We start from the raw sequence: 17,454 nt of genomic DNA on the forward strand, positions 1-17,454 counted from the left end.
AGGATGGAGATGCAAAGGACTTGTTCCATTCAGTCTTGTGCAAAAATGATCTCGACCATCTTCCAGCAATGACCCAAGTGTATCCTAACGGCTACCTGACTATGGGTTAAAAATGCTCTCGTTTGGCAGTACGAAGATCAGGGTTTCCAGATAGAGCACTTCATGCTTTATTAAGAGTCTGTCAGAATCGACTCTTCTCCATCAGGGAGGGGAGGATGGACCATGATAGCTTGAATTTCTCCAAAACATAGCTGGTACCTCTGTGATATGATTTGCTCTTTTCAAACTTCTAATAACTCTGTCCATGTCATCAGAATTGCTTTTCGAAGGAAACAAGTGGTCCTTCCAAAAATAATCGATAAACAGAAATAAAAAAAATCCAAAGACTAATTTCCTTGTTTGTCTTTGGGATCTGTCGGACAGGGAAACTCCTTCATTCATGTAAATACTGTAAAACAAGAAATGTTAGCGTGCATTTTAATTTCGCGAATTTCACGAGCGCCAAGATTCGCGAAATAAAAATGCACGCGAAATTTCTTATCTACACTATATGCATTGAACGCAAGAGGCAATTCGCGAAAATTTCTTGCTACGAAAAAGGCCGTCGGTGCCAATTCGCGAAAATTTCGTGCCGCGAATATATCATGTTTTACAGTATTTGAGAAATACTTACTTAGAAAGCTCATGTCACCTATATCTTCTTATCAGTAGTGAATTGATGATGATGAAATGTTTTTTTTTCCCCTCCCAGGTCCAAGGAGGATGGTGACTCCTGGTACGAGGCCCTCACAAAGACCATTGAGGAGTATGAGAGCAAGAAGAGTTCCTTCGGACTTGGCCGACCAGAGCTCCGAGTGAGTTGTCGTTTTGCAGCGAGGCTTGTAACTAAAATTGTCAACTGCATTGTTTTGCAGTTTGCGGTACTGCTTGAAAGTGTTGACAAGTGTGGCTGCGTTTTCTTCTCTTGTTTCTTTTAATGGAATACTAGTCAATGCGCCGTTGTAGTTCAAAAATTCCCAATATTCAACAGGCAAATCTCTGATGTATAAGTTCTCTCAAAGAACATAGGGGAAAATAAGTTCTCCCATTTACTTTCTGTTGTGTTAGGTCTGTTTCAATATTGTTGCAAACATTTTGTTGGTGGCAATGTTTTTGTCATGGTAGCATGAAACAAAATATTTAGAAAGATACTTTGATATCATTTGGACAATATCTGATATAACATCTTTGTTATTCTGTGCCAAAACAGAGAAGTTACATGTATACCGGAAGAGGCAAGATGCAATTTGGAGAGGACTTGTTCTCATGGGGCCATAATGTTCAACAAAACATTTTTTTTTAAAAGTCAAATGGCACGTCCACCATCTGCTCCTGTCGTGTGGGATGGAATTCAACTGCGAGATTTTTGCCTTCAGCTGAAATAACAATGTCGCAAAAGTACATTTCTGTCGCAGACACGACACAGAGTGTCATTTTCTCAAAACATGTGTGGCAGCTGTGATAAATTTGTGGAAAGACACTCCCCTTCCTCCAAGCACTAATCTCCTATTTGTTATCTATGGCTTCGGGATAACAGCTCGTTTAAGAGTAGCCCTACAAGTGCCATAATTTGTTTTCATCCTGGGAGATGGGAAAAGCAAAGCGAAGAAAAACAGAACTGTGAATTGCAAATCCACTACTGCCTCCAGTGCGCTCTGTAGCTCTGTCATTTTGCTCCAAGTTCTGGTCAAGATATGCCACACGATGCTTCCCCTAATCTGTGGTCCTCCCAGCCAGATGTCCCTTTTTTTCTTGCTGCCCGCACATTTCATCGATTTCAGCAAAGCGAGAGCTTTTCCGGGGGAGATGGGCCCTAAAGATTCTCCTTCAGACTTCCTCTGTCACACGGTGCATTATTTCAGGCAGTATACTGGTAACAGGGTCCTCTAGCCAGTTCTTATCAGTTACAACCTGAAATCAATGCAAAGTGTGATGTTCTACGCCGCCGCACTGAGGGACTCTTTGGAAAAGTGCTTTGCTTGCTTGCTTGCTCACTGGCTGTGCTGGCTCCCTCCCTCTCTCTCTCTTTCAACATTCTTTCCCTTTTTATACCTCCGCCCGAAGGGTGCCAGAGGCACTATGTTTTGTTTATGTTTGTTGTTGTTGGTTTTTTTTTTGCTATCTGCTTGGCCCAGAACATGAGTGCTTCTGTATCTCTCAGTGAGATATTGCCTGTATTATTCAGCAGGGAATTGATGTGCAATTGCTATATGAGAAAAAGGAGAAAGTTGAATATTCCATTCGGGTTATTCCTTTCCCTGTGAGCAGCAAGATTTGTTATAAACACTTTTAATTGTGAAGCCAAGTTATGTGCTAGATGTGCAGCTTAAGTCTCTTGACACAGGTGAAGTTTCCTCAACCCTCAAGAATTTTAAAATTTTACTCCTACTCTTGATTGGTGGATTTATTTATTGATCTATTACCTCTGCTGTTTGTGTTGTCTTCCTTGAAGATGTTCACAAATTTTCAATTGCATGTTTTCTGGGGTCATGATGTGTTGAGCTACTTCCGATCAGCTCTTAATAGGAAGTAAGATGGGAATGAACTCAGAGCCATCCTCTCTATTCTTTTCTTTCATCTGCTCTGCAGCCCACCCTGTCCGAGGGCGATTCATCCAGCCTCGGCCGCAAGGCTCCCCTGTGGATTCCTGACAGCCGGGTCACCATGTGCATGATCTGCACCAGCGAGTTCACCATCACTTGGAGGCGGCACCACTGCAGGGCTTGTGGCAAGGTGAGTGCCCCACATGTCCCTCTTCCTCTTCTTCCTCCTCCTCCTCCTCCCTCTTCTTCCTCTTCCTCCTCCTCTTCATCTTCCTCATCCTCTTCCTCTTTCTCCTCTTCTTCCTCCTCCTCGTCCTCCTTTTCCTCCTACTCTCCCTCCTCTCTTTCTTCTTTCTCCTCCTCCTCTTCTTCTTCCTCTTCCTCTTCTTTTTCTTCTTCCTCTTCCTCCTCTTCCTCTTCTCTTCTTCCTCCTCTTCCTCCTCTTCCTTTTCTTCCTTTACCTCTTCTTTTCCTCCCCTCCCTTCTCCCCTTGCTCCTCCTCCTCCTCCTCCCCCTTCTCCTCTTCTTACTCCTCCTTCTCCCCTTCTTCCTCCTCCTTTTCCTTATCATCATCATCATCATCATCATCATCATCATCATCATCTTCATCTTCCTCCTCCTCACACACAACTAACTTATACCCCTTTCAGGTAATCGCGGTTCAATTATCCGCATCCAAATAATGCGGATGAAGTATTCAAAATCGCGTTCATATATCCCATGAAGTGCGCACTACTTTTACGAGCGCCTGTTCATATAATGGTGCGAAAGACGGGAGTATTTGTCATGGTTACTGCGCACGCCTCTATAATGACGTAATGTTTCCGGTGCCATATACTTATGTGTATGCACAGCTCTCGCTCAAGCTCAGCAATCAGCGGTTGTGCGGGAAATCGAGTGACCTTTGACCGAACTGTGGAATGTTAGTGCGCATAAGTCGTAAAACGCGTTCATGTATTCTCGATCTACTCCTCATGCTGCAATAATGCGCATAATAGCAGCATCAGAATAATGCGCACTTTTTTACTCCTCTCCCGTTCATGTAATCGAAATTTTACGACTTATTGCTCCTATTATCTGCATCCACGATTACCTGAAAGGGGTATTTGCTGTTAACTTTGCTTGAGAACATACAATTTTGAAGAGATAGAAAACAAGGATTGATGTGTATAAACAGGATGTTCAGGCTTCTGGCACCTTTTACCTGGCGGCAGCCATATGACAATAATCTGGGTTCTGTTGATCAGACTTTGTTGTGTATCCTTTCATAGGTGACGTGTGGCAACTGTTCGCGGAACAAGGCTCCTCTGACGTACCTCAAGAGCAAAGAAGCCAGGGTGTGTGACAACTGCTATGAGACTCTGGTCACATGTGAGTAAAACCGTACTAGTATCTAGTGGAGCATATTAGAAAAACGCTGGGTGGGGGGAAAACCCACATGAGATAATTGGCAAGAAGCTGACTGTACACAATCCAGTTACCAGTAATTATAATGCTGCAGTACAATTTGCTGCCTGAAGCTGTATAATAGAGGCATTTACCATTCGCTACTTGAGTGCAAGTAGTCTGGTCTCTCACTAACACAGATGAGAAATGCTGGATTGATAAACAACCATATTCAGCAATTTACAATATCACTTCTGTGCAATGTTATCTCTTATTATGAAGTTTGCTTGTACATGTACGCACAGTCAGTAGCTATATGAATCAAATACAATGATGGAATCATCTTAAATCAGAAACTCTATCCAGTTGGGTGGAAATGATGGCATTTTGATAATGGACTAGGGATGCAAAATTGATTCATTTGCTGTTTCCCCATTGATTACCAGTGAAATTCCTGGTACCCAGTATATGCTCAAATGTTTCTTTGGTGTTTATTCTAAGAAAGCGAAGAAAATAACAGTTAAAGGGATGTTACAGTATTGGTGGAGATGAGAATCGGTCTTTTAACTTTTTGCGAGATATCAAGAAAACACTTATGATATAGTACAAAGCATACCATTGTAAGAGGAATTCAAAGTTTATTTGATGAAAATCGGGTTTGGAATGACCGAAACATCCAAAAACAAAGTAAAACAAAGCGATCGTAATAAAGTTTGGGTTCCTCACTCTATTAGAATTGATCTTTTTTGGATATCTCAGCCATTTCAAAACCAATTTTCATCAAATAAACATTGAATTCCTCATAGAATTGCATGCTCTTTCATATTTCATAAAAGGTTTCTCATTACCTCACCAAAAATGTTAGAAACCTGAAATTAGGTCTCAACAACCAAAACTATATGATCCCTTTAAGGTAAAATCTGTTCTTTCTCCTACAGCTCAAGGCAGGGAAACCACAGACTCCCCCAGAGAGAAGAAGGAAAGATCCAAGACGAACCGCAAGAAGTCCAACAGGCAGCCCGTGCGACCCAGTGCACTTAAAGTGAGTTCCCTTTTGCCAGTGATTTTATGATAAGCCTACACCCAAAAGGGGCCAGGAGGCAGTAGTTTTCATTCATATTAACAATTCAAGTAGTAAAAAGAATGGATTTGGCATCTAAGAGGATACCAGGTTTTATCAGGATGAAGGTGGCATTGATATGAGCATCTCTGCAGAAAATGTAATGGAGGAGGTTAGGAAGGGAAATAATGATTCACTATCATGTCTTGTGACACTAAGAGCAACACAATGTGCCCTGATCATTAGCTGCGCACCTTCACTCGATCATTAGCTGCGCACCTTCACTTTCGCTATTTCGCTTATCTGTTTATCAAACTTTTCACACCCATCTTCCAACTCGTTCCAGGTCTGCGCCAAGGACCAGACCAACTCGTCGATGAGCGGCTACCTGTGGATGCGGAAGCAGAAGAAGGACTGGAAGCGGCTGTGGTACCGGATCAAGGACAAGGTGCTCTACTCCTACAAGGCCAGCGAGGACGTGGTAGCCCTGCAGAGCATGCCGCTCCTGGGCTACGCTGTCTGCGTCATCAATGAGGTCAGCGTCTGAAATGATTAGTAGACCCTGTAGAGTGTTTTCTGATGCCATTGTTGTTTGTTTACTGCACCATGAAAAACCCAGAGGAAATTTTAGGTGGAGAGCCCTTGTTAGGTATAGATATTCATGGGAGCATTGAAGATAGCTAACATTGAATGAAGAGCTTTTGTAAATGTTTTTTTTTTCTTTGAGTGAATGAATTTAATTAATTTCCTTTCAGAATATAAGCAGCAAAATATTTCCATTACCAAGATACTGGCTGTCAATTGACCACTTCTCTAAATCCTGCGCTGTAATAGAGCGCAAGGGCTCAGAGGAAAGATGTCTCAATTACAGCGTATTGACAAGATGGCCGGAAATAGAACACCGACTGCTACGTCGTAAAGTCTCTCAGAAGCATTTGATCAATAAGAAACCTTGATAATTGCCAGATGATGTTTGAATTTAATGCCATAATTGGATTGTAGAGCAGAGTTGTTGAAGATAAAATCTTTTATGAACAAACAATTGATGGTGTGACACCCTGAATATTTCAAAATGGTGCTTCTTTTGAACATCATATTGTAGAGCAGGACTCGACAGCCCTGGTATGTTTCTCTTTTGGAGGAGCCCTTATTCTTCTGTATATATAAGATGAGAAGATATTGCCTGGCTTTGTGTCATGAATCCTTGTCTTGGTTTATTTCCATCTGCAGCCATTCGAGGGCTTTGAGGCAGGCCTTATCCTTCAGCTGACCCAGGGGCCTATGAAGCACATCTTGAGGGCAGACACAGTAGAAGCCTGTGAGAGGTAAGACGGGGAGGATTCATGATAACAACCCTTGGTAACCATCCCCCCCCCCCAAAAAAAAAAAAAAAAAAAAAAAAAAAATCCCCTGTCAAGTTTTTCTTGCAGCACACTAAGTATTGAACTCTTTATTTGAGGAAAATGTACACTTTACAATACTAAAATGACATTGACAATTGTTGTAATGCTTTCATTGTGTGTGTTTGTATGAGTGATAAATTATGGAGGTTTTTTTTGTGTGTGTGTGCTGGGACCAAGCCATATATATCAAGATTATTGTGATGAGAGATATGTTCTTTTATCACATTTTGTTATTGAACTACGAGGGATACTTCTTACCCAAGATATCTACAACCCTCTCCCTTACATGCTCAAATGCATGCTGCTACTGTAAAACATGATATATACACGGCATGAATTTTTCGCGAATTGGAGCCGACGGCCTCTTTTGCGGCATGAAATTTTCGCGAACTGCCACTGGCATTCAATGCATATAGTGTAGACAAGAACTTTCGCGTGCATTTTAATTTCAATCTTGGTGCTCGCGAAATTGGCGAAATTAAAATGCATGCGAAAATTCCTCGTTTTACAGTATTTTAAATGTATGTGTTGCATAGAAGCAGGGAGAACTCTTTTACGGGAACGGGAAAGACTCGCACTTTTCAGTTATATAGTGATTTCCATTGATTTACACATACACAGATCTGTATCCATGAAAGGGGCTGTTTCTTCTGTCGTAGTGTTCAGAACCTTATTGAGTTAGCCTTTTCCAGTCAAAGCTGTGAAACACATTCCTGTTGTTACCATCTGTGTGATGGATGGGAACCTTCATTCATTTGAACCCCTCTTCTTTGTTTTCCAGGTGGAATGAGGCAATGGTGGAAGCAAGCTGTCTGTAGCCACATCACCTCACCCCAAGGATTTCTTCTCCAAGAAGCGACACCCCCTGCCCATCCCAGACAAGCATCGCGAAAAAGCTGGGCCAGTGGGCCCATCAGAGACCTCATGGACTGTCGGTGGATGAAGGTGGTCACAGATGCATTCTTTCCATTCTGCCGTCTCCGGTGAATCACGAGTCTCGACAAAAGTAATCCCGTGAAGCAGCTGCAGCTGAGCTAGACTGGGATGGGTTGGTGCAGTGACAGTATGCGACGGTGCATGTGTGATGCCAAAATGAAGTGACATTTTACAGTGTTTCTTGCTTGTCTTCATCAGTGTACGTGCATTTGGCATGGAAAAGGATCTGACCTTTTTCAAGTAGTGCTCCTTAGATGGAGCCCTGTACTTCAAACATTATCCAGAAACACACAAGTATATTCTGTGCTAATATTTTCACAAATATGTTGAATGCAGGTATTCCTTAGTAAACATTTCAACATTTTGATGAAAACAGATTAAATGTGAACATTTTTTTTCAAATTTAGAAGTAAGATCAACTCTTGCCACATGTGATGCCGTACCTCAACTTGTTCAAATACAAGGGGCTAATGCCCAAAAGAAGAAGCTGGCATGCAAAATAACAAAAACCCAGAATTACATTGTATTTTCTGCTGTTTTGTCTGAACAAGTTACAACATTTTTTAATGATAGGATGATTGGACCCGACCAGTGTATGATAGTGTCTACCACCGATGTAATGTGATTAAAATACAAATTACAGTGATTGCTGTCGAAAAAGAAAGGAGCTTCAATTTCTCTTACTTTTGATATGCAGAAGGCCATTAAAAGCCAGCACTCAAACATGGCAAAGTAATCTAGTGACAAATTAAGATGGTCAAAAAGTTGACATGGTTGTCTAAAAGTTACTCAGAAGTCCTCCGATTTTTTTTTTTATGTACCCACATCTTTATTATGTCCATGTTCAAAGTTTCTGACAAAGTGGTTTATGCTTGTCTTTGTGTTGTATGTTCGACTTTACACTGTTTTGTAGAGACATCACGATTCAAGATTTAGTACAGCATTATCAATCACCCATGTAACTTACGCACCAATTTCCGCATGTATTCTGTATGACAGCAGGTTTCAGCTTAGCATTACGTGTTTACGTGTGAACTATACACAATGGGCTTTCTCTATTTGCAAATACTTAAAAAAAGATTTGATATTCTTTTCCTGGCATACAGTCTTGTTGATTCAAATGGCCTCATGCACCTCTGCCAATTTCGCAAAAGATGTATGGCATGCCTGCTCTAACTGTTGATACCAGAGTGAATGTGTTGGTGTGCTTATCAAGTTAGTAGTGTAGTACAGAGAAAGATTGCAAGTTCATGTCTTTGTTTAAGCCAAGTTACAGGCCAACATTCCATTCAAAATTCCATGTGAAATGAAGCGTGACAAAACTTTTATGCTTTTGCTGCTCAGATGGCTCACTGTTGTGGGGCTTCAAATGTAACTATCGGCAGTCATTGTCTGTTTACTCTCATCATATTTTTTGCACCGTTTTGCCAGATGTCCTTCACAAACAAATGATCCTGTTACTCAATCACAAAGTGCCTCTTTTACTGAAATAGTATGTCAGTGAGTAGGAAGTGTAGTCTTTGGTTCCTAGTGTCAGTAGCACTGTCCTAGTCACAGCTTTGAGAGTGCACCAAGTACTTCAGTAGATACAGTCAGCCTCACCAAAGTCCAGTCCAAAGGGACAAGAGAAGATCATTCAACATTTGATTTCGACTTATATCCATCTAGGAGTAGGATTTTCTTTTGGCTTGACCAATTTTTCAACCTAAGCGATGTTAACTCTTGCAAGGTCGACTGTACTTCATTAATTGGAGACACCTTTCAAAGCAGCTGGAGTCTCCATGGCTTCAGCAAAGTTCTTGCACTCACAATTTTGTATTGTCAATTGCGAGAGGGGGGTGGGAGTGATGAAAGGGGATATATTTGAAGTAGCTAAGAAATGTTTATACATGTCAAGGAATATATTCTTTTGTTTAGTATTGACCAAAAACCCGTTAGTGTTCCGAAATCCCACATTGAAGAAGGTGTTCTCACTGGCACTGTGATTTTTATCTCAAGTGCCAAATTGTAATTTCCTATCCAGCATATCTATATTCCAACTCCCAACGTAATATCAACTGCTCTGTATTGGTAATGATTACAATAGCAGAAATCACAAATGGGGATTAAAAACAATTTATAATCGTGATGGTACAATGTAGTATTGATGATGATAATGATAATACAGTGCACTCCTGTTTTGACAGATAAGTTTTCAGGACCGGCGGTTTTCTTTCATAAATAACAGATATGGAAAGATATATAGATGATAACTTTGGGACTTGAATTTTTACTTCATTGTAACAAGAAAACAGGAGTGCACTGTACCTGACTGTATAATGATGCATACAGAACATACTTAATCTAGGAGGAAGTTCATTCAAATCAAGGAGGCTACTCTTGTCGACTGAAGTCCCTGTGTACATACCCCAGTGAACCTAATCTGGGAATCTGATGGCTGCACTAGCGATGTCTCATTGGAATGGGTTTATCCTGTATATATATAATTCGCCAAGATTCCCATGTACATATTATTGGAAGCTAACTTATATGATACAACTTTTTGAAATCAGCATTGATATTACATTCGCCGTTAAAATGGTAGGGACAGAATGTGTGAAGTATAAATGGAAAGTGAAGAACTAAGGATAGGGGGATGGGGGTTGTGTGTGTGTGTGTGTGTGTGTATGAGGTGTGTTCTTTTTATTTTTTTAGGGCCTATTTGTGGTTTTAAAAATGACAATTAATTGCCACACATCTGTGACTGCACTTCCAGGTGGCAAATCTGAAATGGCCAGTCTTCTGAAATTGTGAAGGGATTTTTCAAAAATCCAAGCATGTTTCGCAGGATATTTTTTGGATATTGGTTGATACTCGATATTAACAGAATTTTACATGTGATCAAGAAGTCGTGATAGCAGAACTGCATCTTGCCATGAGTTGAAGATTTATGAGTTGGAAAAAAACACTTCTGATCAGTTTCTGTTCATAGCATAACTTGGATTCTCCACATCGTGTAGTTAGTATAAGGATTGGATTTGATGTACTTAAGTTAATCGATATATTCACCTAATGAGCTATGCAATCATGCATGATATCTGTGGACCAATGAAAATATGCCAAATACAATTTTGAGGGAAGTTTTGTTTGTCGCGCCTTGCAGGAGGATCATGCTTGCAATTTGTTTGTCTTGGATGTTGTGTATATTGCCACAGTTGCCAGCCCAAGGAATTTATGCAACTTTGATTCAGCACATTTACAATACTGTAACTAATGTTCACAATTTTCCTTTGCAAAAGGTTCCAATTTCAGACATTCAGTCCAATGATTTATCACAGATGATAATAGTGCAACAAAGGCATACAACAGGCACAAGGCTTATTATGTTGTGAACAACAGTTTGTAACTAATACTGAGACGCGTTATCAGTTCCAGTGGCTTTGGACGTCAGTGATCTTTGAACAAATATTTTACATTTTTGTATATTATAGAGTTGTACATATATATACATATACAGTATATATATATATATATTCATATGTGAAGAAGATGATTATTGTCTTCAGAAAATTTCTGTTAGGCAATATATATTCAAAGGATATTTTATTTTTGCTTATGGATACCGTAATTATGTAACTTGTGTCATTGGGGAAAGAAAGGAAGGATCTTTCTCTTTTGATTTGCTGTTACATCAGTGAATCCCATGCCTACTTATTTTGCCTCACCTTCACAGCAATATTAAAATGATTACATTCTTATCAAAGAACACATGTTCGTCTATGTGTTATAGATTTGTGTGCCAACACAACAGAGGGAGAGATATGGTATGTTGTGTAGGTTTGTGTGAGGAAGTGCATCGAAACTGCAACAGTAATATGTTCAGTGTAGTAATGCCTTGCAAGTCTGCAGTGTGCTGCCAGATGCGTGTGCGAGAGTATGCAGAATATTGATGCGTGTAGTGCAGGATATGGCTCAGAAATGGTAGAGAACCGCTTTTTTGCAAGTCTCGTCATTGTCTAGCACAGGATATTTGTGTGTGTGTGTGTGTGTGTGTATGTGTGAAATATGTGTCTTCATGTTTTGCAATGAGAAGATTGCAGAACAGCGGCCATCGTTGTCTAGGTTTCCATGCAAGATGAGAGAAGACAGTAAACCTTGTACAAATGTACTTGTATGTGTCAACAAACATGGGACCTGAGAAAACGTGTGGACATATGCATGACACACTACACTTCAGTACAGTTTTATGATTTTTTCATTCCAAAATAACAAACCATACATTTGTACAGTATTTCATTTCATAGAATTACAGACCTTCAGAATTGCGAACTGTAACCACTATTCACACATTAAAGAGAATATGCAATACAAAAAAAAACAACAACTAAAACTTAGTATACATGAATATCATGATAAATTTGTATGAAAACAAATGGGATTCACTCAATGACAGAAACAAAGAGAATAAAAAATAGAGAGAAAGGGGGAGACAGGAAGAAGAATTAAAGAAACAAGCACGAAAACCTTATCTGGCAGTGGTAAAAAGTCTACAACAACGAAAGTGAGTGAGAACAATGCTCAAAGTTCAGTACAGAATACATTGATACAGGTGTATATGGAAAATGCATACTATGAATTGTTTCATGTATAGTTTGCGTAATCAAACTTGATATACAGTGTTTTTTCAAACAAAGTTTTACTAGATTTGATCTAAGGGTGGAATTTGCAGGATTGAAGAGCTCCTTCATCTTATACATATTAGATCTTGTAAAAGGATGAAAAACATGTAGAATAAGCAAGGCTTTTTTGCAAAACAGGGGGGCATTCAAATAGATAATTAATTCATCACCTAGCTTCATGAGATAACACAAAACACACTGTCTCATGGTCCTGTATGAATACATGTATCGGAGTATCTTCCGATCCGGACGCTGCAAATCATGATTACCACATCTTAATCCATACAAAGTAATTGTTCCTCTTTTTTTTTATTTTTTAAGGAGATCAGAGAGAGATTTTTTGAAACGCATATCTAGTTCGAATATCCCCAGTAGAGTTATTCCTCTGTACAGTATAGTTAGGGATCGCTTTATAACTCTTTTTTTCCTGTTTTTTTCATGGAAAGAGGTATAGCAAGCATATCGTCCATTCTGTTGGAACTTTTCACTGTCGAATACATGCATTGCATTTAACATTATACCGATGACATAGTATGTGAGGGATTACGTGTTGGACTTCAGACATTTGAAGTGAGCTTTGCTTTTTTTTTTTTAATTAGCCGCTCAATCTTTTTGACTATGTACTTCTTCAAAGGTTATTCTGCAAATTCCAGGATTGATTACGACATTGAATTTCACATTCATTGATGAAACATTCATTTTGAAATTGAATTTTGAGACAACTAAATGAAGTGCGTTTCCTGAAGAATTTCTAAATCAACAGGTAGTTTAGCTCCTTTATTTCCATTTGAAGAATTCATGATATCCCAACAAACTTGGCATGTACGTTTGACTCTGAAGATTTACAGCAAACTTGTTTATAAACGAAATACAGTACAGTGTACGTGCTTAAACTTTTTCTTGTCTTTATCAATTCTCAGCAAATATCTTCTGATTTATCACTTTTGCCTGTTTTTTTAAACAAATGAAACTATAGAGAACGTGAACTGGCTCTCCTTTCATTAGACCACGTTTTGCTGTTTTTCTTATTGTGAGTATCATATCTAATTATCATCCGAATAATGACGTTTCCGATATAACTTCACCATAACAGTACTCTCTTCTGCTTTTGGATGAACGTCTCTCATCCAATGAACCATTTTTGCCAATGCATTCATGAATTTTATTTTTTTAACAATTCTATTCAGTTTAGCTAACAATGTTTCAATGCTTCCAACGATGTCCCAAGCGGGGTTCCCACTATCACGGTTGGTGCCATGATTGAAATCGTGGCAATCGTGGTGATCTCATTAGATCGTGTCAGATTGTACATATTTATTGTATCAGATCTTGAGGTCAATCGTGGCAATCGCGTTAATCGTATAAAATTTTGGACGGTTCAAAAATTTTCTACGATTAACACGATTAATTTTTTATCATGATCATCGCATCAGATTGTCTTGGATCGTATCAAAACGCAGCAAATCTAATCTGATCGTGCTTCTTAATCGTGTTGATCGGCATGATTGGGATCGATTTTTTTTTTTTTTTTACTCCCTTCTGCTTATCTTTTTTTTTTTTTTGCCCATTTGCCCTTATTTTACTTGCAAATCATGTATGTACATTTTGTATTCCGCGAGGTGGTTGCCTGCATCTTCAGATTACCATTTCCAAATGGTAAATTGTATGATTGTGTAGGCATTTCATTAGCATTATTTGTAAGGTATATGTGATTTATTTCTTTATAATTTCCTGAAATGAAAGCTGTATCATAAATTGTTAGATATAATATACATATCATTAATCCATATTACCATTACACAGACACACATAGAAGGAGTTCCCCTTAATCAATCTGGGGCAATTGTTTTTAATGAAAAAACAAACAAACAACAGAGCAAATATAAAATGGCAATGGTATGACTGCACGTATTGACTAACGTCAGTGTAAACATGAGAATGATTTCCTGAATCGTGCATGAGTTAGCACACATCAAAGGCAAATTTGGCTATTTTTTTTTTTTTTTTTTGGGGGGGGGGGTGTGAAGTATTCTGAGGTTGTGGCTGGCCTAGGTGCTGCTTTCTCTCTGTTGATATAGCGTTATTGTCATTCGCAATACTGCAAAGGTCACTTTGTCATCATTCTCAACTTGTCAACCCTTGCCATCATCAATGGTTGTGGATAGTAGGCCTAATCACTCTGCAGAAGTTAAGGAAACAACGAAATCCATCGTCAGCCGGACAATAATATTCCCATTCGGGTCCAATCGCACCTTAAATGGGGTCGCTTTTGATCCCGATCGTGAAAGATATCTTATCTTATCTCAACAGTCCACATCGGTTCGCGGTATTCGTATTGGAACGTATCAGAACGTAGCTACACGCACCAGATCGGGGATCCCGATCGTAATGACCGTGTTAGATCGGAACCAATCGTGGACTCAATTGGGACAATCCTATCGGATCGTATTTGAACGGGAGACCAGATCGTGGCAGATCGGATTGCTTGAAATAGAACAATCGTGACCATATCGCATCCAACCGAACCAACACGTACTGACTCGCATATAACCTCGTGTCCAAACGTGAAATTTCAGACGAGTTCAACCAAACTTCCACGATTAGTTACGAAAGTCCAATCGTGGCGTTCGTAATGGATCGTACGATAGTGGGAACCCCGCTTAAATGCTTATAAGTGTAGATCCACCGTAATTACAAAATCGTTTACATAGAATTAGCTTTCCATTCTCACTTTCAACCATTTTGTGTAAACATTGTTATCATCGGTCATGTAGGCCCAAGTGATTTCCTGGTCAGCTCATAACCCCCCCCCCCCCCCCCCCACTGTCATAACAACGGAACTGTGTTTGTCGAAGAGTATGAGATAAATGCTGCATCGACGTTGAGGTCACTGAATAAACGGAATACATGACTAATTGTAATCCTTGTGACGCAACGCAAAAGCTCGGCCGCAAGTAAAATCTCCATAATATTCACCTGATCCAAAGCGGTCATTACAAACATTAATATAGTATTAAAACATCTTACCATAGGCCTACGTTCTAGCAGTCTGCTGCGATGTTGTTCATACCTTGTCACTGTTACACCTCCTTAGTCATATATCATGACTTTGGGAAATTTGTGACATGAGGCAGTGGAACTATATACATGTATCGAAGTGCCACATTCTATCGACATTCTGGCTCTTGTGTTGAAATCATCCAATAAACAAACTGGCAAATTGTAGGCCTACACGGCGCTCTCACATTCATAGCCTTACCATTGAATAATGAGTCATCATAGTATAATTCTTCTAGTGTTTTGGAGGAATGTACACGGTTCCTAAAATAAATGGCAATCCAAAAGCCTCTTTTCTTTTTAACATTGTCCATGAGAGAAAATCGTGATGTTCATTGTTCTGAAGGTCCGTTAATCTGAAAATGAAATAAGGTTCGTTATTCCGAACATTTTTGTATATAGCGTTATTCCAAAGGTTCGTTATTCTGATGGTTCGTAATTCCAAAAACCGCATAAATTTCGTTATCCCGAAGGTCCCTCAATACGAAAATGAAATTTCTTCGGAATCACGAACCTAATTTTGTTTTCGGATCAACGAACCTTCGGAATAACGAACCCTTTTCTCTCTCTCTCTCTCTTTCATTTCCGGATAAACGAACCTTCGCAATAACGAACCTTATTTTAATTTCACAATTGCGAACCTTTGCAGTAACGAAACGTAACCGAGAGCATGCATGAATACATCATCCTTTACGTGCTTTTGGAATACACTAACACCATAAAGCACCTAATCTTGATTGTTTTGTCTTTATTATTGTCTTTGTGCAAAACGTAAGAAAAAAAGAAAGTACTGGTTTGTGAATCAACAAATCAGTGTCGTTACAAGTCGTTTTGGAGAGGCATAGGCCTATAGTAAAAATATCGAAATGATCAACATGATCAATGTAAGCTACAGGCACATCAAGCACTTTGGAAGTTTTTTTCTCTGTTGAGGCCGATCGACTTCGAATCTGTTGGTCTGCACTTCAGCACAGAATGGAGACGGAGTTATCGACATCTGGAAACTGGATAGCTGCTCCATAGCCACTTTCATCACTGTCTGAGTCTCGGATTGGATGATGATTAGTTGGATGGTGATCAGGACCTTGCAGAGTTATCTCAGCAACCATGCTGACATAAAGAGGCAGTCTTTTACCTTTTCTGTTATTTTCGAGGTGGCATTCTTCTCTCTCGTTATAAGTAGCCGCAGCCTCTTCAATAATCAAAGACAGGGTTTCAAGATTTGATATTTTGATATTTGATATTTATTCATATCTGCAATTTCATGACAAACGTAATATACAAACGCATTTTTTTTTTTTACAAATCGTAGGATTTTTGAAGAATTGATAAGCTTGATGACTACAAAATACTGACAAATATTCAATACAAATTACACGGTACATTAATGATAAAGAAATAATTTAAAGGTAGGCTACAATCTAAGGGGAAAAAATTGCAGAAAAAGGCTGTATCCTATAAGCTTACGTTTGAGAGCGGAAACAGGCCAGTTGACAAAATATAGACAATGTTTATCCAGGGTGAGTATTGGGATGGGAGCGTGGGGACGGGAGGCCGTGGGGGGGGGGGGGGGTGCGAGATGAATTAAATATGAAGAGTGGTGAGTGCATGAAAGTGTGTTTTGGAGATTTGAAAGTATATTTAATGATTATACGACGAAATTAGGTGATTCTTAAGCTTTGTCTTAAATGTTCTGTTCACGGCAACTTCGTCATCTAAAAATGTCGAAGCCGCCTGTGTGGTTATCGGATTCCATAATGACGTCACAATAACGCGCATTGCAAGACAATGCACCGAGATAACTGGCGCACTGGCCAGTTCCAGCAGAGAAAAGAGGATCGATGCGCGCTCGCGGGGCTCTTGTCGCTATGGATACGAGGATGTAATAATCTACGCACATACCACGTAAAGTTATTTGAAAAAATCTTGCTTTAGAGTTTTCTCCAAAACATGAAATATATTGCGATGAAAATCAGGCAAGTGATGTTTACTCACGTCACAATGGAGGATGATGAATACATCAGTACCATTTACTGAATCCTAAATGTCACATAGCGATGTAAAATAATTATTGTCCAGTCAAAATGTCCCAAAAGAGCGTCCCGAGATGGTGCCCAAATTTAATCTCTCCGCGAAATGCGCCTCAATAAAAGACGTCATAATCTACTTTGCGCCTTGCATTCACAGATATCTTAGCGTCTGCGTAGATCTGCACAAGGTTGCCATGATATAAGAAAATGCTAATACGCGCGTGATTCATGAATGGTAACAAAACAGCAACACGAATTGATAACTAAACAGCAGCACAGGAACACAACAAGCGGGCTAGCGCTACAGACTTGGATCCAAACAAAAAGGAACGGATATATTCC

General features: G+C 39.5%; 1 protein-coding gene across 1 annotated transcript in view; it reads left to right on the plus strand.

The window, feature by feature from the left end:
• The window catches only part of LOC139717614 (uncharacterized), a 39,218-nt gene extending 31,114 nt beyond the window's left edge, over positions 1-8,104 (plus strand). Inside the window, exons 12-18 of the mRNA XM_071629122.1 lie at positions 752-854; positions 2,629-2,772; positions 3,854-3,953; positions 4,907-5,010; positions 5,375-5,563; positions 6,259-6,353; positions 7,213-8,104. Of these exons, the coding sequence (XP_071485223.1) occupies positions 752-854; positions 2,629-2,772; positions 3,854-3,953; positions 4,907-5,010; positions 5,375-5,563; positions 6,259-6,353; positions 7,213-7,249 (772 nt within the window). The 3' untranslated portion in view covers positions 7,250-8,104. The remainder of the gene's footprint in view (positions 1-751; positions 855-2,628; positions 2,773-3,853; positions 3,954-4,906; positions 5,011-5,374; positions 5,564-6,258; positions 6,354-7,212) is intronic.
• The last annotated feature ends 9,350 nt before the right edge of the window (positions 8,105-17,454 follow it).

Source organism: Diadema antillarum, unplaced genomic scaffold (assembly GCF_040938485.1).
Source record: "Diadema antillarum isolate AM-2024a unplaced genomic scaffold, OU_Dant_1.0 scf00000078, whole genome shotgun sequence".
NCBI classification, from domain to species: Eukaryota; Metazoa; Echinodermata; class Echinoidea; order Diadematoida; family Diadematidae; genus Diadema; species Diadema antillarum.